We start from the raw sequence: 26,605 nt of genomic DNA, 5'->3' as shown, positions 1-26,605 counted from the left end.
TTGAAGGCAAGTTTCCCAGGAGAGAGACACTAATAATTTTGGCACTTACAAATCAGAGAAGATATAGGGTAATACAGAGTGAAAGCAGTGTCTAAGAATTTTCTAAAAATGTATTTGACTGAAATCCGCTTGTGGGAAGAGAACCATGTTTCCTTCTCTACATGAGGTTGTCCATACTGACCATATATCATCTGTACCATGAGCAGCTGTGGATCGCATTGTATTACACTAACCTAGGCTGCAGCCACTTAGCGGCATCAATAGGCACAGACACCTTTCCGGACGAGCCGCTGTTCTGTGTAAGCAATGATGGGGCCTCATTTCTTTCTTCAGTGTAAAACTCACCACTCTCTAAAATGGAAATTTAGAATCCTCTCAGATATTCTGTGTGCTGTTCCCCCGTGGAAAAATACCCGAAAACTCACCGTGCAAGGAAGCAGTGGAGACATATTTTTTTTTAGCATTTTCCAAGGCATCATAAATCTCCATTGACATAACATTAACATAAAAAAATAAAAGTTATAGCAGCTAATATGCTGAGGGGTAAAAAAAAAATCCTATGGGGCAACATTTGCTATTTTTAAAGGGTTAAATAAATCCTTATACTGTATATATAAAATTATGTTAATTCCATACCTTTATAATATTTAGGGTGCATTTACACTACCGGGTCCATTTTGCGGACCACAAACGACAGATCCGCAAAACACGGACACCAGCTAAGTGCACCCCGCATTATGGTGCAGATCTTTTGGCTTCAATGGGTCTGTGATCTGCATGTTGCGTCCAAAGATAGGAAATGTCCTATCTTTTGTGGCCACAAAGACCCAAAAGCACACAGAAGCCTTGGCCATAACATGCGGATTGCAGACCCATTAAAGTCAATGGGTCTGCACCACGATGCAGGGTGCACATGGCCAGAGTCTGCAAAACAATAATGTGAATTCACCTTTACACGACCCCATGCACCCCATTCACACGGCCGTGTCAGTTTTTCATCCCGCATTTTCCCATTCTGCAGGTCCCGCACTGTTACAAATGCCTATTCTTGTCCGCAAAAGAACAAGAATAGAACACAATCTATTTTTTTGCGGGGCCGGGGAACAGGGGAACAAATATACGGATGCGCACACCACACAGTGTTCTGTATACATATTTTTCACTGAAATGAATGGGTCCACATCTGATGTGCAAATAAATGCTGATCGTATGCGAAACAAAAATACGGTCATGTGAATGGGGCCCAGGGCATTTTCTGCAGAACACAGATGGACCCATTCATTTCTATGGGTCCGCAAAAAAAAAAGAGCAAAGCACATGGATGGTCATCCGTGTGCTGTCCACGTCTGTGCCACAAATTGTAAAACCTGCCCTATTCTTGTCCATTTACACCCTCTGCGTCTGGAGGAAAGAAGGTTAGTACACAACCATAGAAGAGGATTCTTTACGGTAAGAGCAGTGAGACTATGGAACTCTCTGCCTGAGGAGGTGGTGATGGTGAGTACAATAAAGGAATTCAAGAGGGGCCTGGATGTATTTCTTGAGTGTAATAATATTACAGGATATAGCTACTAGAGAGGGATCGTTGATCCAGGGAGTCATTCTGATTGCCTGATTGGAGTCGGGAAGGAATTTTTTATTCCCCTACTAAAGTGGGGAGAATTGGCTTCTACCTCAGTTTTTTTTTTGCCTTCCTCTGGATCAACTTGCAGGATGACAGGCCGAGTTGGATGGACGGATGTCTTTTTTCTGCCTTATGTACTATGTATTTTGGGGACAAGAATAGGCTTTTTAGAGTGGGTCCCAGGTAAATTGCAGGATGCATACAGAACGTGTCTGTATTTTGTGGATCCACGATTTGCAAAACGTTTATGGGCGCGTGCAGGAGGCTTAAGGGTTCACACTGGCGCTATACGTCTGATAACCATTTCCGTCCTGCTATTTCTGTCAGAAATGCTGGGTCCGTCAGGTGAGGGACAACAACAACGTCCAGCGACTATAATGGGCTCCATTAGATTTCTATTATGGCGTCCATCACTATACCAAAGAAAATGGCAACGACTGCTGCACTATTTCATCAGGATTTCTTAGTGGCATCTGTAACAGAGGCTCCAACGCCGATGTGAAGACACATTTATAATAACATAGGAGAATGCTGGTTTCAAAAAGTTGCAAAATAAAGTTTTGGGGTTTCTTGTGGAAAAATTGTGCAATTTATTTTTCTTTTTTTACACTACTCCATATTTGAAAAGTAGGTGGAAAAAGGTGCGGTTAGATATGTTAATGTGCTTCACTCCAGATTCATCACTGCGACTTTTTAAGGAGCTACAAAAAAGTTGCAAACTGGTGATGTAAAAAAAATAATAATAATTTACAAACATGGAACATTTGAGATTTTGAAGCAGGTTTTTCAGCCACGGCCAGATGTGGATTCGAAAGGAATTGGAAAACCTGCAGCAAAAAACTCCACACATATTGAAGACTTCCTCATCGTGAATTCCCTCCATAGTTTTTATTTTCCTTGTGCTGAAAATACAAAACATAAACATTTTCATAAATATTTATGGTTATTTACTAGAAATAATATTCCACCACATTCCAGAGACACTTGTATCATCTCAACCACAATCTTTTCAGGCCAGTCCTGCCCACGCCCATCATCTGCAAGTCAGTCACCTTCCATTGTGTCCCACCGCTGTATGTATTGACTAGTGGATGTAAACATTTGTCTTGTCTCAACCTGAGGTGACCAATAAAATCAGCATATTAAAAGATTTATGTCCACTGACAGAGAGAGGTGTAAGAGTAATAGTCTGTCATTTATGTAAAAACTCTGTGTGTGCCACCTTGGTGAGCTGAACATGGTGGCATGAATAAATAAGACACAATGCCCCCTACAGGGAGAAGGAATGAGTCACACAATTGAATAGCTGAATATCAACTACACCTCATTAGCGCCCCCTGTCTTTCCTTTATCCCCCGCCCTGGATGTGAATACACCCAGCAATCCACAGGAAGTGCAGGAGGCCTAAGGAAGCGCCTATGATAATAAACATATACTATACAATATATATAGAGAGAAGAGTATATAGAAGATCAGAATTAGCTAGCATTTAATATTCACATGCATAATATATAGTAAATTATCCTTGATGTCATAAAAAAGAAGAAACGTATTTAAGAAAGATCCCTAGAAATGTTCTGATATCGGCAGAATAGGGGATAACTATGAGATTGGTGGGAGTCCTATCGTTGGGGCCCCCATCCATGACAATAAGGGGATCCTGTACCCCATGGACCCCCAAAAAATGCATTCATTTATATGGGTGTTCCGGTGACGGCTGGGTACAGTGTTCGGCTATCTCCAGAACTTATATAGAAATTAATGGAGTGGCTGCACAAATGCTTGACCGATCACTCTGTTCAATTGGGGGGGTCTCCACAGGGTACAAGGTCCCTGTTCCCGTGGTCGGTAGGGGATCTGAGTAGTTAAACCCCCACCAATCTAATAGATATACCCTATCCATAGGATATTGGATATAAGCAGAATACCCCTTTAACTATTTCACACTATGCAGACCAGGGATCAGCAACCTCTGACACTCCAGCTGTTCTGAAGCTACAACTCCCAGAATCCTCCTTTCACTTCTATGAGAGTTATGAAAACAGCGGAGTATGCATGCTGGGAGTTGTAGTTTCACAGGAGTTGGAGCGTTGAAGGTTGCTGATCTCTGGTGTACAGTATTATTAATAGACAGAGCAGTGGTCTACAACTTATGGCACTGCAGCTGTTGAAGAACTGTATCTCCCAGCATGCTGGAGGTTATACTTTTGCAACAGCTGGAGAGCCATAGGGTGAAGGCTACTGAGCAGACCCAATATGTCTCACCAAGCACTGATTCCATGTTTCCAGGAAATTAGGGTTGCAATTAACTTGAGTAAAAAAAAAGTCCTATGATAATTGTAGGAATTGTAACAATTTCCTGATAGTGTTCTACAGAATACACTCATAGAGGAACCTGGAGTCTGTAAGATCAGACAGACCCCCACCTCTAGGACCCTTGTGAAATAAAGGCTAGGAAATGTGGAATGATTTCAGACAGCAGCTCCAAACAAAGAAGAGATTAGTCCCAGTGTCTTGTGCTTATTGCAGCCTTTCCCTCCTTGTATTGAGGGGGCTTCATTAGCATGAGAACATGGTGCCAACTGTCTGCTTCTTGGCTAGTTACTCCTCATGATTACTGCAAGTGTCAAGAGCTTTCATCTACCTGCATGCATCTCCAGAACCTGCAGTGGTGGGTGCAGCTCCTCTGTGATCAGGAGGACTCACCTCCAGAACCTGCAGTGGTGGGCTGCAGCTCCTCTGTGATCAGGAGGACTCACCTCCAGAACCTATAGTGGTGGGTGCAGCTCCTCTTTGACCAGGAGGACTCACCTCCAGAACCTGTAGTGGTGGGTGCAGCTCCTCTGTGAACAGGAGGACTCACCTCCAGAACCTGTAGTGGTGGGTGCAGCTCCTCTGTGATCAGGAGGACTCACCTCCAGAACCTGTAGTGGTGGGTGCAGCTCCTCTGTGATCAGGAGGACTCACCTCCAGAACCTGTAGTGGTGGGTGCAGCTCCTCTGTGATCAGGAGGACTCACCTCCAGAACCATTGCTGGATCATAAAAATAGAGCTGTCAGAGCTCTTTGTCTCAGTGACACTGTTAGGTGGAGTTGTTAATTCCTCTCTCTTTCAATTGATTTAGCACCGATATGAATGGTTTGGGTTATTTTTAAACGGAATTCAAGCTGTGTTTAAAATGCAGAAGTTAGAGAAGTGTAACCACCAGAGCTGGGTGTCATCAGGAAGGCATGCTGGGACATTCAGTACTACAGGACTGGAGGAGAGGCAGGAGAGTAAATATATTTCTCAGGCTTGGCTGGCACAATGATTTATTCTTCATATAGGTGACATATAGAGCAGATGATGGAATACAACACCCAGCCCTGTATTCAATCTATGTAATAGAATTATACCATGCTGTATGCAGCCTGTGTCTGCTGGATGTACACTGATACCTGTCCACAGGAACCTGCATGTCTGGAGCCAAGAAATGTGCCATCAATGGATGGATGGATAGATAGATGGATAGATAGATAGAGATACAATGATAGATAGAAGATAGATAATAGGATAGATAGATAGATAGATAGATAGATAGATAGATAGATAATATGAAATAGATAGATAATATGAAATAGATAGATAGATAGATAATACCAGCCATTCTGTTTGATTTAGTTATTTTATTACATGCTTTGTATCATCTGTATTTAGCAGAGAATTTCTTGCACTAATCTGATATTTTATGTGACTACTCCTCCCATCAGCCGGTGTTGTGGATAATGGATTGTACTTACTGTCGGTAAGTGTCTGTGAGCTATGGGTGAGGCAGTGATCGTCTAGTATGCCAATTACTGCAATGTCTTCCCCATCCAGCTCAGTGGTGGGGGGCAGGAGGTGACAGCACAGGGGAGGCTCACCGGGGATCACTTCTCTGCACATACATGATGTGGCAGTTGCTTGTTAGAATTAACCCTGTAGAAAACGGTGATGAGCAGGTGACAGCGCTGTAATCACACACATCACACTGGTCTGCGGCACCGCAGAGACTGCAGCATACTGACTACAAGCCAATATATTGTACTATAGTCACCACTACAGTGGTATCATCACCTGAGCCTTAAGATTTAATACATAGAAAAAGAAAGAAAGAAGTAAATAGATAGATAGAATATAGATAGATAGAAGATAAATAGATAAATTAAAAGATAATAGAGAGGTAGAATATAGATATATTAATATATAGATAGAATATAGATAGATAGATAAATAGATTAATATATAGACAGAAGATAGATAGATAATAAAACAATGATAGATAGATAGATAGATAGATAGATAGATAGATAGATAGATAGATAGATAGAATATAGATTAATATATAGGACAGAATATAGATAGATAGATAGATAGATAGATAGATAGATAGATAATATAGATAGTTTATTTCACTACATCCATTATTTTGCTCTGGTGTCACGCCACTTACAGACATGGCCGGCGGACACCAGGCTCCTACAATGACATCCTGCTTTACAACTTGCAGATTTATTTCGATAAAATTTAAACCCATTTCTATATTATCCTAAATTCTCTCCAACGGATTCTCTGGCTGTGAGAGCAGAAGCGTTTTATTTCAGCCCGCTGATTAATTCGATGCGTTGCCGCACAGATAGCGCAGAATGAGAATTATTATTAGAATTCTTCATTTCTAGGGGTTGTTCAGAGGTTGCGGTTGTTTGTCCAGCTGATCTCCAGCGCTTCTTCCCTCCATAGTCTCCGTGTGACAGCGGCACACATCTGCGGCATTTAGAGTCATGTACAGCGCTGTGTGTATTCTACCTTATGCAATATTGCCCTTGTCAGTATAATAAAAAGGAATCATGCGGCATCATTACCGCACAGTGTGCTTCTCATCGATATTCCCAGCCCTGCTGATGATGAAAGGGGACACTGGGGGGGGGGGGCTGGCATCTCCCCAGGACCAGTAGGCTGAGTCCTTATGGCTCGTGTCTAATCTGATTTAAGGAAACCTGCGATTAGTTTAAATGGATTTCATTGTGAATTAATTCTAGGAGTAATAAACGGTGGCGATTATTAAAAGATAAACAGCCTTGAACACAGAGCTTGCATTCGAAATGTAGGCATATTCCTAATTGCATTGTAAATAATATATACCTTAGAACAGCCAGAATTCCCATACAATTTAATACATGTATTTATTAGAATATATCTTATTTTGCATTGTGTGATATTCGATGTGTTTTATATCTATTGCTGACAGTAATGTAAAGCCCTCACTCCTGTATGGTGGGTATATGGGACTTCTGGTCTCCACATCTCATCATCTCTCCAACCCAGGAGCTGGCACTTCTATCAGGTGCCCTGGAGTGCCACCAACACAACTCCCAAGAAAGCTGAGAATGGAATGAATTCCCCTCCTGGCCAGGATTCCCGCTAGCCTCCATGAAATATCTATCTACTGGAGAATGAGAAGAAGCAGTGAAGGGAGCTGCCATATGGCCCTATGTGATGGCCACTGTCACCTGAAAGTCTGGGAAGGAACCTTCTACTGGTGCTCCCCAAACAATAAGAACCCTGATACTCCAGCTGCTGCCCACCTCCCTGGCACAGGCTGCCTGCTTTCCCGGATATTCTTGGCTCCAGAAGCTTGGTGTGATTCCCTCAAGTGCTCCATGTTATCAGCTATAGAAAAGTGAGATTATCAGAGCGAAAATGTGAAGATTTCTGATTGAGCCAATAGCATCCAGGATTCCAGGAGGCTCCTCATCATCATCACCAGGACAGGTCATGGAGCCTGAGAATTGTCAGGTTATTAAGACACGAAAGATGGGCAAACATTGCCTCTAAATAGAGAAGATGCCCCCAAGCTGCTGAACATCACAGCGGAAAATGTGCTCTGCAGATAGTATGGGATAGATAGATAGATAGATAGATAGATAGATAGATAGATAGACAGATATGAGATAGATAGATAGATATGTGATAGATAGATAGATAGATAGATAGATAGACAGATAGATATGAGATAGACAGATAGATATGAGATAGATAGATAGCTATATATGAGATAGATAGAATAGATAGATAATAGATAGATAGATATGAGATAGATAGAATAGATAGATACATAGATATAAATAATAGTGGTATTTCTCTTTATCACTGAGACAAGACAACATGAATTAAATTTGTCATTTAGCTTTTCCTCCAAATATACATATACTATGCTGTAGTTTATTTGTGCGGATGTATATATATATATATATATATATATATATATATATAAAGAAAGAAAAGATAGATAATAGATAAATATTTGCGAGGTGACAGCAGGTGGCTAGGACTTGTACGGTTAGTGACAATTCTTCCCAGTCTTCCTTGTACTGATCCATTGTTTCGGTCAGGAAGCCATAAGGTGTTATAGTGTCATGTAAGAACTAAGGCCAGGTATATTTTACTACATCGCAGTTACCCATTATTGGATGACAATTGGTTTGGATTATTGTCGCATATTGCACAGAAATCATCAGATATGAAGACATTTACATTGTACTGGCACAGAAAAATAAAACCATGAATACATCTGTGCGCTGGAGTATCGGGATATATATATATATATATATATATATATATATACATATATATATATACATACTGTATATTGCATTGCACACACAGCAATCTGCATCTCCTCACTTTGACTTGACAAGGCCCTCATGATCTTTCATGATCCTTCATAGCAGGTTATGTAGAGCAGCTTACATTAAAGTTGACCCCCACCCCTTTCTGGTTGAGGGAATTTTGGCTAATAATTGGCACAAATACATTTGATCTTCGCCGCTAAGTAGCCAGTGAGGGAGGCACAGGTGACATGTTCCAATTAGGAATTGTCTAATTAAATTAGTGTCACAGAAAGCAACCAATAATCCAGAGGCAGAGGGTAGAGGAGGGGGCTTATCTTCTGTCCTTCTCCGAGCTCTGTCATGAAAGAGGCAGCAAGCCCCTCCCTGGAATCATTAGCCCTAATGGAGGTGTGAAGACAACGACCATATAAAAGTCACATAGGCTGCTGGTTGACACATTTCACAGAGAGGAGACCCGTGAATGACTTCTGTGGGCTGTTCCTCTATCATCACCACCACCACAAGCCACCTCAAGCGGGGGCACCTATGGATCACACAGTAAACTGAAAGGACACTTGGTGAAGCCTTCCCAGCACTTGTCGGAGAGCCCCTTCCTGAGTGAGGGTCTGCCCTTCATGGTCTCAGCATCAGCACAGCTCAACAGAGTTTGAAGAAGAAGGTTTATCAAGCCAGAGGATGCAGCTAGGAGAGCAGATCCTGACCAGCTCTGCTCCTAACCTGCCTCACACTTTCTACCCTCTGCCTGGGGACCCCAACAGCGCCGCTCAGAGCCCAGGCTTGGACTTTAGCGTGGGACAGCATAAAAGCCAGCAGCAGAAGTTCTCCTCCAGAGGCCTCCACCTCGACAGCCCCAGAGATTCTGGCAGCTCTACCACCCCTGGTAGTACAATGCTCAGCGAGGCCACTGAGGGCTTCCAAGCCACCAAAACCTTATCGGACACGGGGAGGAAGGGCTCACCGGTTGGAGAAGAAGACCTGAGCTCTGCGCCCCCCACCTCAGTCCCACGCTACCTGGACAACTCTCTCCAGGCTGAGCGCTACTACCTGCCCTCTCAGGGGCAGCAGAGCCAGCAGACAGGGGCAGAGCTGGGCTCCCCCTGCTCCATCTTCCCCTATGCCCCACCACAGCACAGCGCAGTGTACCAAGCCGGAGGGGCCGCCAGATACCCCCCATACAGCAGCATGCTGCCCCCCGCAGGCTTCTCCCCTCCCGTGTGCCCCTCTCGTCCCCAGTACTCCACTGGTTACCAGTACAGCCAGGCGCCTGGCACCATGTACAGCCCCTACCCTGCTGCAGGCTCGGCCAGCGGGCTGAGTGCCTTGGGGCTGCCGGGCAGTGGGGCGGGGATGCGGGCACAGATCTACCTCTGTAATCGCCCCCTGTGGCTCAAGTTTCACCGGCACCAGACTGAGATGATCATCACCAAGCAGGGCAGGTAAGTGCACAAACTTATTCACAGTGGGAAAGTACTGGCACAATGTTACTCTGCTGGCTGGCTATGCCATTGCTATGCCCACATCTGATTGTGTGGGAACTGATGAATGGTTCATGTTCCCTGTATGACAATTAGGGCACTGACTACTGGGGCCTGGGCACTGAGCATGTGCCAACACAACTAATATATTGATTTCATTCCAGGAGGATGTTTCCTTTCCTGAGCTTTAACATTACTGGACTGAACCCCACCTCCCATTACAATGTGTTCGTAGAGGTGGTTCTGGCAGATCCAAATCACTGGCGATTTCAAGGGGGCAAATGGGTGACGTGTGGCAAAGCGGACAACAACATGCAGGGTGAGTGCGGGTCACAGATTCTGATCTAAATCTTATGGACGACAAGAAGCTATGACCTATAATGCATCTATCGATCTCCTTTCTAATTATGTCTATCTCATATCTATGCACAAAATTATCTATGTAATTATTTATCTCCTATCTATATAATTATATGTCTGTCTATCTGTCTGTCCATCTATCTAGCTGTTCATCTATCAACTCTGTCATCTATTCATTTATGCATTTATCTATCTAATCTATTTGTTTGTCTATTTATAGATTTATACCTTCTATTTATTTATTTACCTAGCATATATCTATATCACATCTATCTAAATTGTACCTGTTTCATATGTATATCTATATATATTCATTCATCTATCTAGACAGATACACAGGTACAATTTACATACATAGATAAATAACAGATCGATAGATAATAGAAAGATAGACCGAATGACAGACATAGATCAGAGATGGATAGATAATTAGATAGAATATAGATAGATAGATCATTATATTGATATATAGAGGATAGATAGATAGATACTGTATAGATAGTGATTGTTCTATCATTATGAAGTGACTCTTCCGTGTTTTAATGATTTGTAGGTTTAGAATACTGAAAGCCAAGAGCTAATATAAAATTAAGCATATAATCCCAGTCATATAACAGGTCTACACCAGGATGAGCCCTGGTGCACTGTGCCCTCTCACCAACATGTTCCTTTCTGACTCCAGGTAACAAGGTGTACGTGCACCCCGAGTCTCCCAATACTGGGGCGCACTGGATGAGACAGGAGATCTCCTTTGGCAAACTGAAACTCACCAACAACAAAGGAGCCAATAATAACAATACTCAGGTAAGAGGAATAAACCATACCATGGACAGCATGGAGATGTGGTTGTGACTGCGACCACAGCCCGTGGTATATCCGGCAGAAGATGATGGAAAGACTGAGGGACATAGAGATAGATAATCGATAGACAGTCAGATACCACCGACTTTTCAAATGTTTGATGCTTGTGACATTGTGTTGGTGTCTGTGAACTTCTTCTGATACAGTACGATACCTTCATCACATTTGCACTTGTGATTGAACTCCCACTTCACACTTTAATGACTTTTTATACCTACCTGCCACCATTGCTACACCCTGTCCCTGAACTCTATAATCTCTCCCCAGCATGTGAGGTCTGTGGCTACTTCATCCTCTAGCTTTACTCCTTACCAGCAATTTCTTCTACCTGCTGCTCTATTCAGTCTATACCCAGGGCTAACAGCGATCTCTACTACTACCCATTCTCTGTCATGGTTCTCCACCTGCCTTTATCACACCACCACTCATTCCCCACCAGGGTTCTCTACCAGTGATGTCCACCTACCACCTCCACACCACCACTCTCTACCAGGGTTCTCCACCTGTCAGCTCCACACCACCACTCACTCTCCACCAGGGTTCTCCACCGGCCAGCTCCCCACCACCCCACTCACTGTCCACCAGGGTTCTCTACCAACACTCTCCACCTACCAGCTCCACACCACCACTCTTCACCAGGGTTCTCCACCTGCCAGCTCCACACCACAACTCACTTTCCACCAGGGTTCTCTACCAGCACCTATTACTCTCTAATAGTAGGTATTCTACCAGTACTGACAGACCCCCATATTTAGCATCCCTGTCCACCCCTACTAGCATTTTACTAGATGTCTACCAACATTTACAATCCACTGGCTGCCTATATATCCAATCTGTAGGTTTATACTGTCTTATTGTTTCCTTATATCATTTTCTTAAATTTATTTCACTCCGTGTAATTTATGCTGTTTCTGTTTTATTAGATGATAGTCCTGCAGTCTCTACATAAGTACCAACCCCGTCTCCATATAGTAGAAGTAAGTGAAGATGGAGTAGAAGACCTGAATGACTCTGCTAAGACCCAGACTTTCACGTTCCCAGAAACTCAGTTTATTGCAGTTACAGCCTACCAGAATACAGATGTAAGACACGTGTATATATATTGTATATCCATTACACCATGTATAGTGCGACAAATAACGTCTTATACTATCTCCTCTATAGATTACACAACTGAAGATTGATCACAACCCATTTGCAAAAGGCTTCAGAGACAACTATGACTCGTAAGTAACTTGCAATTATTTTATGTCAGACCATGTAGCTTTCTTCTTAGGACATCTAAAAGTCAGCTGCACTTTAGGCATCTTTCACCACATTATGTATGTCTTAGCACCTTGGTAAATGTGTAGCTGGATCCTATACAGTAGGTGATCATGTCATAGTCATATTTGGCTCTTATTCTTTTTGTAGCATGTACACGGCTTCAGAAAATGACCGATTAACTCCATCTCCTGCGGATTCTCCTAGATCCCACCAGATAGTGCCCGGGGCCCGCTACAGCGTCCAGCCTTTCTTCCAGGAGCAATTTGTCAACAACCTGCCCCCCACCAGGTACTACAGCGGGGAAAGGACTGTACCTCAGACCAATGGTCTCCTTTCACCACAGGCCAATGAAGAGGTGCCAAGCGCTCCCCCCCAAAGGTGGTTTGTGACCCCAGTTCAACAAGCTGGGGCTAACAAATTGGACATGGGTCCCTATGACACAGACTATTCTTCTAGTTCCCTTCTAACCTATGGCATAAAGTCCCTACCTATCCAAACCTCACATCCCATGGCATATTATCCAGATGCTGCATTTGCCTCTATGACAAGTTGGGGTAGCAGAAGTTCTCCATATCAGAGGAAAATGAGCACAGGTCTGCCTTGGTCCTCAAGGTCAAGTCCTTCAGGATTTTCTGAAGACCTTCTAACTAAAGACAAAGTCAAGGAAGAAATGAGCTCGTCTTGGGTGGAAACACCTCCTTCAATAAAGTCTCTAGACTCCAACGACTCTGGCGTTTATACAGGAGCCTGCAAAAGAAGAAGATTGTCTGCTAGCACTTCAAGCAATGAAAATTCTCCACCAATAAAGTGTGAGGACATTGCCAGCAAAGACTATAAAGATGCCTCCAAAGGCCTAGGCTACTATTCCTTCTACTCCAGTTCCTAAATAATTATTATATGTATATTAATATATGTAAAAGTTGTAAGCTACCACAGGGTGGATTATAGCATTAAATGCCAAAAAAGTGGCTTTGCTTTTCATCCAGAGAACACGATGAAACAAGAACTGGTGTCTGATCTTCTCTGGGCTGACGTGCCAAAACCTCTGACTGTTTCAAGTTCCATCCTGTCACATCTTGAACTCTAAATCTGAGAGTATTTGGTTTATTTTGAAGTGAAAAAATAATAATCTAAAATCTACTTGACCTTTATCTCGTTTTTTTTATTTTTATTGTGATTTATTTATGAGGAGAGACTTTTGTACAGATCGTGTAGATATCCTGTTGAATATTGTGTAGTTTAATATATTGTTTGCCTCTATGTGTCTCGTTTTTATTGATCAATAATACATTTGACTTGCACTCTTCTGTTGTGCAATTTGTATTGGTAGTACACGAAAAAGAAATATATCTATAAAATTAGCCATTCCAGAATGTATTTCAACCATGTCTCGGAAATGGTTCCAATAAAGAAATACTGTAAAAATGTAAAAATCATTATTGATCCGGAAGAAATTGTGTTTACTTATGTTATGTATATAGTGCTCATTTTTAATAAATGTCTTCCCTCCTGGATACTCCATCTATTTATATACTGTTCATTACTAATTATTGTTCCTCGAAATAGAGAGAACATAGTGGGGTGATCTGCTACTGGTCACCCCAGCCTTACAGTTTATGGTTTTCAGTGTTTAGATGCAGGTATTTCCCTGTTCTTCATTAAATATTATTGACTTTTGGTTTTCTAAAACATTGCTTTTAATCTTCACTTAGCAACAAAATTGAACAAACAAGCGAATCACAAAAATCGTTTTTACACATTGTATCTGCTGGTGTAAGAGACAGTAACGACTTTTATACACTGAGCAAAAGGATCGACAAATGCATAGAAGAACGTGGTTTTACAATGTAAACTCCATATATATGGAGAGGAAGAGGTAGACAGATATATGATGACAGATAGATAAGATATATATCAAATATTAGTGAGCTATATGAACGACATACATAAAAAGATATTAGATACATTTCAAATATCAGATGGATGATCAAGAGATGCATGATGAATTTAATATATATATATATATATATATATATATATATATATATATATTAGTTGTGCAATATTACAGGGGGAGAGAGACCTGATAGTGCTTATCGATCATAGAAAGATTATATTCTGAAAGTGATAGAAACATAATCGTGTTTAATTATGATTATTATAATACATAGCTATTTTTGAATGCTGAATATTTCAATAAGGAAAATAGTTATATTCACATATTATATATTTTTTCCTATGTATATGGTATTACAAAGCAAACCACTTGATATATATATATACATATATATATATTATATATATATATTTACAGGACAGTGTATATATATATATATATATATATATATATATATATATATATATATCCCTTTAGTTTCTTTTCTTTTCAGGGAGTTAATTAATGTTAAATTCTAGGACTAAACACCAGGAGAGCTTGGCTCTCCTTCACTCGTATTTGTAGATGCAGTTGGGGGGAGATGACATTACAGGTCCCTGTTGTTCACCAGAAGCTTTGCATAACCTCATTGTAGAAACAATTCTGTTCTCTTGTAGGAAATGCAAACGGTAATGAGATTAAAGCGCTTGTGGTAAGAAAGAGGGGAGAGGAAAGGCAGTGAGACAACATACATGCCTCTCTACAGGACTCTTCTTCAGACCTTCTCTCATTTATAGTCACACATATGACTACACTGAGATTTGATCTGCTCATATCCTCATTACAGGTGGGTCTCTTCTGTGCTTCCATCAGTTTATATTCATCTCAGAGTATAGCTATAGGTCTCCAGTCCTGAAATAGATCTAGGACAACTGAAATCTGCTCAGGACATCGTAACAAAAGCCCATGGACTTGATCTAGAAGAATTTTAATAGGAGCCGTGGAGAAGTTCTCCTCATCACACTGTTTAATAGAAACATAAGTGCCTGCCTGGCCCCAATTAACACCTTGTGATTATAAGGCATTCCTAAGCTGTGGTGTCAGACACCAAATTGTGAATAAATGTATCTAATTAATCCTCCTAGGATGACACTGACAAACAAGTCTATGTTTAAAGGGAGCTCAACCTGGGGATCTGAGCTTCTTGTTTGCTCTTCTGATCAGAGAAGGTTAAGTAGCCCCCTTTATAGAGGACATAATGCTATTTAACTAGGCACACAATCTGCTGTGCAACACAGTGAGGCTCTGCTACTCAGTAATTATACTTCAAGGGACTCTCCATGATTCAGACTACAGGTGGGAAGTTAAAATGATACACTTCAAATGATGGATGGATAGATAGATAGGATATTGATAGGAGATAATAGATAGAATATTGATAGATAGATAGATAGATAGATAGACAGGATATTGATAGGAGAAAATAGATAGATGATATACAGACATAAATAAATAGAAGATAGATATAAAGATATAGAATATAGATAGATAAATATGAATAGAATATAGATAGATATTGATAGATAAATATACATAGAAATAGATAGATTTGATAGATATAGAATATAGATAGATAAATATAAATAGAGTATAGATAGATAGATAGAAGGATATATAGATAGATAGATAGAAGGATAGATAGAGATATATAGAATATATAATAAGATTGACTAGAGCTTAGTAAAAGTTTTAGCTAAACTATTGCAACCTGAAACCAGAAGTTGTCCAATATATATAGAATGTTGTGCATGTAAACCACCATTTCAGAATAACTGGCATAAAGTGGTGGTACAATTGTCACACTAGTATGATAGCCATACCTGCAGAAGCTGTGGTCAATACCAGCATTTATGTTAGAAAGGGGGCAGCACACTGGCATAGTCTGAGAGTCCTATTTCCTGGATAACTGCAGCAGCATTTGTAGTGTTACCTCTGTTTATTGAGTTTTATAGAGGTTGTAAAGCATTACAAGAAAAGGTACAAGAAATAATGAAAGTAAACATAAAGATCAGAGTAGTACAGACTCTGTTTATATATTAGGATAACCATACAATGGAAACTGTTTAGTTTTTTTTAAGCTCAATATACTCTTGTTGTGGCTTTTTTGGCTTGTATTTTAGTGATGTCTTTCCAGTTTAAAAAAAGTGGCAACAAAAATGACACCTTAAAAAATGGATGAATTACAACAAGCTACAAAAAGCAAAAGATATGAACCCAGGGAGTGAAAATGATCGGTGTCATGATGTTAGCAAACTTTTAACTAAAAAAATACAACCAGGTCCCAAAATGAAGAAACAAATATTTAGAACGTTTGCACAAAAAAACAGGTAAAGCAATTATCAGTGGTTTCTAGGGCCCCAATGCAAAGTCTGCATGCCTCATTTGTACTTTTGGTGTTCTCATATGCACCCCCTAAAGTTATGTCCTTAGCACTAGCTCTCATGTCCCAGAGATCTTGGAGGAATGAAGCAGTAAGTGCTTAATTGAAAATTCCTATCTTGGACAATGGGGGGCATATTGCTAAACATAGAACGGAGCCTGCAACGTGCCAGAGGGGGCACCGCTCACCTATTTTTGGTGCTCCCATAGGAATTAATGAAGAGCAGGCACAGATACCCGAAATGCGATATGTCCCCCCCCCCCCCCCCCATCTCCAAGATGGGAATAACCCTTTAATTTCCTGCAGTGCCGCCACTGGGGAAATAAAATATTACAGGGTGCCAATTAAATCAATGAGTTCCCTGTGTAATGCACAGACGTATCAGGCCATTCCAACTGCTTTCCACTCTGATTAATCAAACATAGCCAATAAGCCCCCCTCCCCCTACTAATTCAGAATAAATACGTATTTTTTTTAAACCAGTCAAACCTTTAGGACACACTCCGAAATTTCCATGACTGAAAATCAGTTCATTCATCAGAATGGGGAGGCAAGCACATGGATTTATGCAAGCCCCATTTAGGTGAATGGAACAGATTTTTAGGGCTTGTTCACACGAACGTGCTGGAAAAAAAACACGAATGCCGCCCGTGTGCCTTCCGCAATTTGCGGAATGGAACGGATGACCCTTTATAGAAATGCCTATTCTTGTCCGTAAAACGGGGCCACGGATCGGAGCAACGGATGTGGACAGCACACGGAGTGCTGTCCGCATCTTTTGCAGCCCTATTGAAGTGAATGATTCCGCACCTGAGCCGCAAAAAATGTGGCTCGGATGCAGGTCCACTGTCGTGTGAATGAGCCCTTAATCTTGGAAATTTTTCGGACAAAATCCGCAACGGTGAGTGAACACTTAGGGCCCTTGCACACGACCGTATGCCCTCCGACACATACGGTCCATGAGAGGGCCATATGTCCCGGAGTGGCATTAATCATGTGCAGGGGAGCGCAGAGCATCATAGGTTACTGGTATACTGTGCACGTCGAGTCGCCCGCGGTGCTATTGTCCTGCACTCATAAGATCATGTAAGTGCAGGACAATAGCACCGCGGGCGGCCCAACGTGCATAGTATCATTGTAATCTATGATGCCGTGTGCTCCCCTGCACACGGTCAATGCCGCGCATACAGAGCGCTCCTTTCGGAACGCTCAGGTGTGAAAGCAGGGTTAGGCTTTATTCACACTTCAGTGATTCCCATCAGTGATTTTTAAACCAAAATCAGGAGTGGAGCCTCCTTAGATAAGATAGAATGGAAAGAGCTCCACCTGTTCTCTGTTTTTGACCTGCACCTGGTTTTGACTGAAAATCACTGATGAAAATTACTGACCAAACACTGAAGTGTAAACTAGGCCTTAGGATGGGTTTACACATTCAGGTTTTTTGAGGCAGTTTTTGAAGCCAAAGCCAGAAACAGATCATGAATAGAGGACATATATTAAGAAAAGGCCGGCTATTCTAGTTTTGAGACTACTCTTGGCTTTGGCTTGAAAAACTGCATTAAAAAACTTAACGAGAAAACCAAACCTAAATGTCTATCTATAAATACTGCAATAAGGTGTGAACCTTATAATTGCTCTTAGCAAATTCAGTCAATCTTCAGTAGAAACCTCAACACCGTTTCCGATATCTGCTTTCACTTTGCTAGTGAACAGAAGTGGCTATGGCTAATTACATTTTTCTCTCAATCTACTGACTGCAGAATAGAAAAGTAAAATATTTTAAGCCCAAAAACATAAAATGAAACCATGCGAAAATGTACTATATACTAATAAATCACCAGGTAAGTCCAAGCCAGAGTTGGGTTATTACTTAGGGTGGGTTCACACTAGCGTTATGCATTCCGTTATGGCTTTCCGTTCTAACATGGTTATAACGGAAAATAACACAATCCATAAGACGGAAGGATGAAACCGTTCTTCTGCCAATAGTCTTGTATTATGACGGAATGCAAAACTGAAGACTTTAAAAGGCATTCCGTTTGCTCTCAGTCCTAATAGAAGTCTATGGGAATCAAAACAGAGCCCCCAATGGTGGCTGCAAATAACACGGTTTATTTTTGGGTTCCAAACACAGTATATACCAACAGGTTGAATGAGCCGTACATAGAAAATAACACTCCGATCCACCAATTAAACAGTATATTAAGCAGCCAGCAGTAGGGGAGACAGTAAATACGCCACACCACTAATATGTAATCAGTATATAAATACCATTATGTTATCATATGTTATAACATGGGTTCAATGGGAGATATGAAGCTGACATTCCAATAATGGGATTTATGATACTTCCATATTGGAATGTCAGCTTCATATCTCCCATTGAACACATGTTTTAACATATGATAACATAATGGTATTTATATACTGATTGCATATTAGTAGTGTGGCATATTTACTGTCTCCCCGACTGCTGGCTGCTTAATATACTGTTTAATTAGTGGATCGGGGTGTTATTTTCTATGTACGGCTCATTCAGCCTGTTGGTATATGCTGTATTTTGAACCCTGTGTTAAACCGTGTTATAAACAGCCACCATTGGGGGCAGCATATTTATCCTATTTACTCCAGTTTATGTGGGGAGGGCTTTCTTCCATTTCATAGAACTTTTCGCAAGGTTTTATCATTATTGTTTATGATTATGTATATGATGTCCTTTTTGGATGATTTAATAAAGATATATTCTTGTATTGTCATTTGTGTGGCTCTAATTATTTAGGAGTTTTTTTTTTATATATGTTTCCACACATATTGTTTTGTATTTTGTTCAATTATTGGCGGTTCTTTAGCTATATAAATTATCAAAACAATAATAATTATAATCCTATAAAAGAAGCAAGCTATGCCTACATTTCACTCTCACAATCCGAGATGCACACTGCAAGTGGCTATACATTTTGGTGCAAATGGTTAATGGATATGTCACAGCAGTTTAAATGCTATTTCGGAGTAAAATATGCCCAAAAAAAGTCAGAAATAAATTGATAAATGTAAGCTGTTATGGCACCGGACGGGGTTAAAAGCAGAGTGTGCCTGGTGTGCATGCTGTACCTGCGCTAACAGGTAGGAACTAGTGTTAGGGACCACTCATAGAGGCGACCTTGACGTGGTGAGTGGCTTATTACGCTTTGGCCAAAATGTTCACCAATGCCTTATTCAACATCCAGCATAAAGGCAGGGCAGAGTGCTGGTTGCAGAGTGCGATTGCATTTTGTGTTTTTGCGTTTGTATCTGTATTTCGCCATAGCAATGTGCACCTGCTAGGGGTTGTGCTGACTGAACCCCTCACATTTTTTAAATGTAAGCCTGTGTCTATGAATTGTTTTGTCCTCACAGTCCTAAAGGCCTACAGGTTTGGACTAAATATTAGTAGAATAATTACACTTATGTAGGGAACATACAGTGGAGGAAATAATTATTTGACCCCTCACTGATTTTGTAAGTTTGTCCAATGACAAAGAAATGAAAAGTCTCAGAACAGTATCATTTCAATGGTAGGTTTATTGTAACAGTGGCAGATAGCACATCAAAAGGAAAATCGAAAAAATAACTTTAAATAAAAGATAGCAACTGATTTGCATTTCATTGAGTGAAATAAGTATTTGAACCCCTACCAACCATTAAGAGTTCTGGCTCCCACAGAGTGGTTAGACACTTCTACTCAATTAGTCACCCTCATTAAGGACACCTGTCTTAACTAGTCACCTGTATAAAAGACACCTGTCCACAGAATCAATCAATCAAGCAGACTCCAAACTCTCCAACATGGGAAAGACCAAAGAGCTGTCCAAGGATGTCAGAGACAAAATTGTAGACCTGCACAAGGCTGGAATGGGCTACAAAACCATTAGCAAGAAGCTGGGAGAGAAGGTGACAACTGTTGGTGCGATTGTTCGAAAATGGAAGGAGCACAAAATGACCATCAATCGACCTCGCTCTGGGGCTCCACGCAAGATCTCACCTCGTGGGGTGTCAATGGTTCTGAGAAAGGTGAAAAAGCATCCTAGAACTACACGGGAGGAGTTAGTTAATGACCTCAAATTAGCAGGGACCACAGTCACCAAGAAAACCATTGGAAACACATTACACCGCAATGGATTAAAATCCTGCAGGGCTCGCAAGGTCCCCCTGCTCAGGAAGGCACATGTGCAGGCCCGTCTGAAGTTTGCCAATGAACACCTGAATGATTCAGAGAGTGACTGGGAGAAGGTGCTGTGGTCTGATGAGACCAAAATAGAGCTCTTTGGCATTAACTCAACTCGCTGTGTTTGGAGGAAGAAAAATGCTGCCTATGACCCCCAAAACACCGTCCCCACCGTCAAGCATGGGGGTGGAAACATTTTGCTTTGGGGGTGTTTTTCTGCTAAGGGCACAGGACAACTTATTCGCATAAACGGGAAAATGGACGGAGCCATGTATCGTGAAATCCTGAGCGACAACCTCCTTCCCTCTGCCAGGAAACTGAAAATGGGTCGTGGATGGGTGTTCCAGCACGACAATGACCCAAAACATACAGCAAAGGCAACAAAGGAGTGGCTCAAGAAGAAGCACATTAAGGTCATGGAGTGGCCTAGTCAGTCTCCGGACCTTAATCCAATCGAAAACCTATGGAGGGAGCTCAAGCTCAGAGTTGCACAGAGACAGCCTCGAAACCTTAGGGATTTAGAGATGATCTGCAAAGAGGAGTGGACCAACATTCCTCCTAAAATGTGCGCAAACTTGGTCATCAATTACAAGAAACGTTTGACCTCTGTGCTTGCAAACAAGGGTTTTTCCACCAAGTATTAAGTCTTTTTTTGTTAGAGGGTTCAAATACTTATTTCACTCAATGAAATGCAAATCAGTTGCTATCTTTTATTTAAAGTTATTTTTTCGATTTTCCTTTTGATGTGCTATCTGCCACTGTTACAATAAACCTACCATTGAAATGATACTGTTCTGAGACTTTTCATTTCTTTGTCATTGGACAAACTTACAAAATCAGTGAGGGGTCAAATAATTATTTCCTCCACTGTATGTTTATTAAGTTTATTGTTGAATGTTGCTGGCACACATGTCATCCATAAAAATAGATTTTGGAATTTCCAACCATAACCAAATCTAATGCTTATACACTGCGTGCAGAATTATTAGGCAAATGAGTATTTTGACCACATCATCCTCTTTATGCATGTTGTCTTACTCCAAGCTGTATAGGCTCGAAAGCCTACTACCAATTAAGCATATTAGGTGATGTGCATCTCTGTAATGAGAAGGGGTGTGGTCTAATGACATCAACACCCTATATCAGGTGTGCATAATTATTAGGCAACTTCCTTTCCTTTGGCAAAATGGGTCAAAAGAAGGACTTGACAGGCTCAGAAAAGTCAAAAATAGTGAGATATCCTGCAGAGGGATGCAGCACTCTTAAAATTGCAAAGCTTCTGAAGCGTGATCATCGAACAATCAAGCGTTTCATTCAAAATAGTCAACAGGGTCGCAAGAAGCGTGTGGAAAAACCAAGGCGCAAAATAACTGCCCATGAACTGAGAAAAGTCAAGCGTGCAGCTGCCAAGATGCCACTTGCCACCAGTTTGGCCATATTTCAGAGCTGCAACATCACTGGAGTGCCCAAAAGCACAAGGTGTGCAATACTCAGAGACATGGCCAAGGTAAGAAAGGCTGAAAGACGACCACCACTGAACAAGACACACAAGCTGAAACGTCAAGACTGGGCCAAGAAATATCTCAAGACTGATTTTTCTAAGGTTTTATGGACTGATGAAATGAGAGTGAGTCTTGATGGGCCAGATGGCTGGATTGGTAAAGGGCAGAGAGCTCCAGTCCGACTCAGACGCCAGCAAGGTGGAGGTGGAGTACTGGTTTGGGCTGGTATCATCAAAGATGAGCTTGTGGGGCCTTTTTGGGTTGAGGATGGAGTCAAGCTCAACTCCCAGTCCTACTGCCAGTTTCTGGAAGACACCTTCTTCAAGCAGTGGTACAGGAAGAAGTCTGCAAGGTAAGAAAAACATGATTTTCATGCAGGACAATGCTCCATCACACGCGTCCAAGTACTCCACAGCGTGGCTGGCAAGAAAGGGTATAAAAGAAGAAAATCTAATGACATGGCCTCCTTGTTCACCTGATCTGAACCCCATTGAGAACCTGTGGTCCATCATCAAATGTGAGATTTACAAGGAGGGAAAACAGTCCACCTCTCTGAACAGTGTCTGGGAGGCTGTGGTTGCTGCTGCACGCAATGTTGATGGTGAACAGATCAAAACACTGACAGAATCCATGGATGGCAGGCTTTTGAGTGTCCTTGCAAAGAAAGGTGGCTATATTGGTCACTGATTTGTTTTTGTTTTGTTTTTGAATGTCAGAAATGTATATTTGTGAATGTTGAGATGTTATATTGGTTTCACTGGTAAAAATAAATAATTGAAATGGGTATATATTTGTTTTTTGTTAAGTTGCCTAATAATTATGCACAGTAATAGTCACCTGCACACACAGATATCCCCCTAAAATAGCTAAAACTAAAAACAAACTGAAAACTACTTCCAAAAATATTCAGCTTTGATATTAATGAGTTTTTTGGGTTCATTGAGAACATGGTTGTTGTTCAATAATAAAATTAATCCTCAAAAATACAACTTGCCTAATAATTCTGCACTCCCTGTACATTTCCACTTCCCATCCACACTACCCAAACCAGGAAAAATAGAAGAATACCGATATTCCAGGGACTTTGCATGGAGACTGCATTGCAATTCTATATAGAGACATTTTGGGTAATATTTCTGGTGTACTGTACTCTATGTAAGCACAGTTCTCTCTTGAGTTTTGTTGCAGAATGCAGAGTATATACTGTAGATCCACAATGCTTTTTCCTAGGAAGACTAAGTTCACACAGTGTCTATTGGCCCATATTTCCTTTTGCAAATGTTAGGGCTATAAACATAAACAAAAAGGCAGACACTATTACATATCGCAGAGGTGTTCAAACTGCCACACTCAAAAAAACATCAGCTGAGTAAAAGGAACAAGAGAAATGTAAGAGAAGCAGTCAAGCACAAATAAAGATAAATCTACAATAAATTCACATAGTACATAAGCACAAGTAGAAGGACTATGATAAGTCTGTATCTCCAAACTTCTCTGTCCACAAAAAATACATAAGCTGTACTATGTGACCAAAAATAATGAGCAAACAAAAAATAGTAATAAATATAGAGAATACTAGAATTCAAAATTGGCCAAACAAGGTAATCAAGTCTGTTGCAAATAGTGCATTTGTACAATACAAATATGCCATGGTTTGCCGATTTTTACAACAAAATTTGCTTCACGATGAATTTTCTCCAAGACGAAGTGCCTCCCCCTGTCATACATCATCACGCACGGAATTTCGTGCGAGATCTTTAATCAAGATAGGGGCGGAAATTCGACTTTGCGGTGAATCAAATTTTCTCTGAAATTGCTCAACACTACAAATATGTAAAACAGATACAGCGACTGAAACAAGATGCAGAAGGATGTAGAGGCCTAGCGGTAACAGGACACGCGACATATGTATAGTATGGTTTCATTAAAGCTGTATACATTGGGAACGATACAATAAAAAACTATATTGAAAAACAAATGCAACTTATACAGTGGTGAATACCTCTTTTGCAATGAGGGTCAATGGACCATAAGTTGAAGACTTCTATTGGAGCTATATGTTGGGAAAATGTCTGATATATAACTCTGATGTAGCCTGCAAACATAGTGTGAACATAGCCGCCAATCACTCAAACATTATTTATTTAGTGTGTGCATGGGGGAGGGGGTGTCATGGCAAGTGGTAAATAAAAAAGTCAGATCTAAAAGAGAATCAAAACATAGCAAGATGTAACAATGCGAGCTGTGTATGAGATTGTAGAACCAGACTTCACCTATAGCAATCGCCTTTCCCAAGCATTAACTACGTCTCTTGATATTCAGATTCTCCCAGTGTGGTTCAGTATGGCTGAATTGCACAACAAACAGACAGTTGTAAAAACAACAACATACAGTTGCAAGAAAAAGTATGTGAACCCTTTGGAATGATATGGATTTCTGCACAAATGGGTCATAAAATGTGATCTGATCTTCATCTAAGTCACAACAATAGACAATCACAAAAAACAAGGGGATCCGCTCACCTAGAGGCCTAAATGCGGAGTTAGAAATCTTTGGGTTCATTTAGAATCTGGGTGGTCCGTGTGGGTGTCGATGTAGAGTCGTCGTTAGGCTGTTTTTCCCAGCACCACGACTCTCCCTCTACCCCACACGTGCCACCCCTCTACCATCTTTTCTACTGCCATCGTTTCTACTGCCATACACATCGCATAATAGGAGATTTCATATATAGAACACCTCTGATCAATTCTGGATACATAGGGAGTGAGAGAAGAAAAAAACGCATCAAACCTGTAGAAAACGCAGCTAAACCGCATCTGCGTTTTTTTTTTGTAACAAAGTGCGTTTTTTAGTAGTGAAGTGCGTTTTTCAATAAAATGAAGATCTTAATGAAGGATAATCAAAATCCTCTAAAAGAGCTTTGGAATAACAGACTGGAGTATGTTTGGTACTATTTATTTATATTTTTATATGTTCTTAAAGTGTATTTTATCATATGTTTAGAACTAAGAAATGAAATGTTAATATCTGATATGATATCCTATGTCTGTAGATCAAAATTGTTAGGTATAAATATGACAATGACTCAGATTGGGATACGAAAACAATGCATTAAAATAACATCTAAAAATGCAATACTGACTCTGAAAGAGACATTCCAGAGTCCAGTCCGGACCTTGGCGATAACCAATACTAGTATAAATGATATGGATCTACAAGATGGGAGTATGCTACTGAGGAAGGGGACAGTGTCTCCCCGAAACGCGTCTAGCGTCACACCTTTGGACGAATACCCCATCTTCTACTAAGTGCACTACAAAGAAAAAGAAAAAGAAACCCTTGGATTTAGTGTTGGAATCATCACAACACGTCATTCATCAGCGCTGATAGAGAAGGACTTACCACTTTTTACATCCGGTTCAAATTTCCCGCGGAGAACACGTGGGACGCGAGCAGCTCTGCAGCCGGGACGCCGGCCGATCCAGCGAAGCAGGAGCTCGCATTCAAGCCCTCACTTTCATCCGACGGCTCCAATAAAGGTAAGCCCACAATCCCAGTGGGTACAACATCCAGTTAACACCGACTGAATACACTGTCTGTGACGACTGAAATTATCTGTACAGCGATAACTCTCACAAATACAGTACAGCAGTCAGCAGGCGCATACGGTGCAGCATTGGTCTATGGTGGCCGATTTGTGCGTATTCATTGTGTTCCAAAGTGACTTGCACGGGCTATCAGAGCTATACGCTATAGCACTAAGAGAAGGAGCGGAGACAATCTATCTTTCATCCACAAAAGAGTGGGATTTTGTTATATACATGGACTTTGATACATCCATTAGAGACTCATCCCCCACTATTATACAGCTGATTTATTCATTTGATACTGTACCTAAATCACTGGGTGGATACTTGTATCAATTTGTCTTCCACACAACAGACCATTGAATCCAGGTGGAGACATTGTGACGCTGTTTTCTGTCCAGTATTGAAATTATTATTGTCTTTGTCACACACATGACAATTAGAGAATAGATATAGGATATTGTTTTATCTTTGTATGTATTTTATATTCATGGTTTTGTATTTTAACCTATATTAATAACAATATCAATAAAACAAACACCCTATATTTCCATATAAGAGTGACCAATCCTTCTTTTTTACATATTCTTTTTTACAATAGACAATCACAGTCTGCTTAAACTAATAACACACAAAGAATTAAATGTTACCATGTTTTTATTGAACACACCATGTAAACATTCACAGTGCAGGTGGAAAAAGTATGTGAACCCTTGGCTTTAATAACTGGTTGAACCTCCTTTGGCAGCAATAACTTCAA

The 26,605-nt window shown here is 40.8% G+C and overlaps 1 protein-coding gene across 2 annotated transcripts; it reads left to right on the top strand.

Moving 5' to 3' along the window:
* The first annotated feature begins 8,714 nt into the window (after window positions 1-8,714).
* On the top strand, window positions 8,715-13,725 carry EOMES (eomesodermin). 2 transcript variants are annotated; one of them, XM_044294402.1, is made up of 6 exons: window positions 8,715-9,710; window positions 9,914-10,068; window positions 10,792-10,913; window positions 11,894-12,052; window positions 12,135-12,196; window positions 12,441-13,725. In XM_044294402.1, the coding sequence occupies exons 1-6, from the start codon at window positions 8,950-8,952 to the stop codon at window positions 13,120-13,122; spliced, it is 1,941 nt and encodes a 646-aa protein (XP_044150337.1). In that variant the 5' UTR covers window positions 8,715-8,949; the 3' UTR covers window positions 13,123-13,725. The 2 variants fall into 2 exon arrangements, with proteins under 2 accessions (XP_044150337.1, XP_044150336.1); XM_044294401.1 differs by having other exon boundaries at window positions 12,384-13,725.
* The last annotated feature ends 12,880 nt before the right edge of the window (window positions 13,726-26,605 follow it).

Source organism: Bufo gargarizans, chromosome 5 (genome assembly GCF_014858855.1).
Source record: "Bufo gargarizans isolate SCDJY-AF-19 chromosome 5, ASM1485885v1, whole genome shotgun sequence".
Lineage (NCBI taxonomy): Eukaryota > Metazoa > Chordata > Amphibia > Anura > Bufonidae > Bufo > Bufo gargarizans.
Note: the sequence above shows the minus strand (reverse complement) of the source record. Positions and strands in the feature narration are given on the sequence as shown.

Bases quoted from the DNA above. Each gene is read 5' to 3' on its own strand.
- EOMES (XM_044294401.1), top strand. From the start codon at position 8,950: ATGCAGCTAGGAGAGCAGATCCTGACCAGCTCTGCTCCTAACCTGCCT. The intron at 9,711-9,913 runs GTAAGTGCACAA...ATTTCATTCCAG, and splicing joins ATCATCACCAAGCAGGGCAG to GAGGATGTTTCCTTTCCTGA. The intron at 12,197-12,383 runs GTAAGTAACTTG...TTCTTTTTGTAG, and splicing joins TTCAGAGACAACTATGACTC to CATGTACACGGCTTCAGAAA.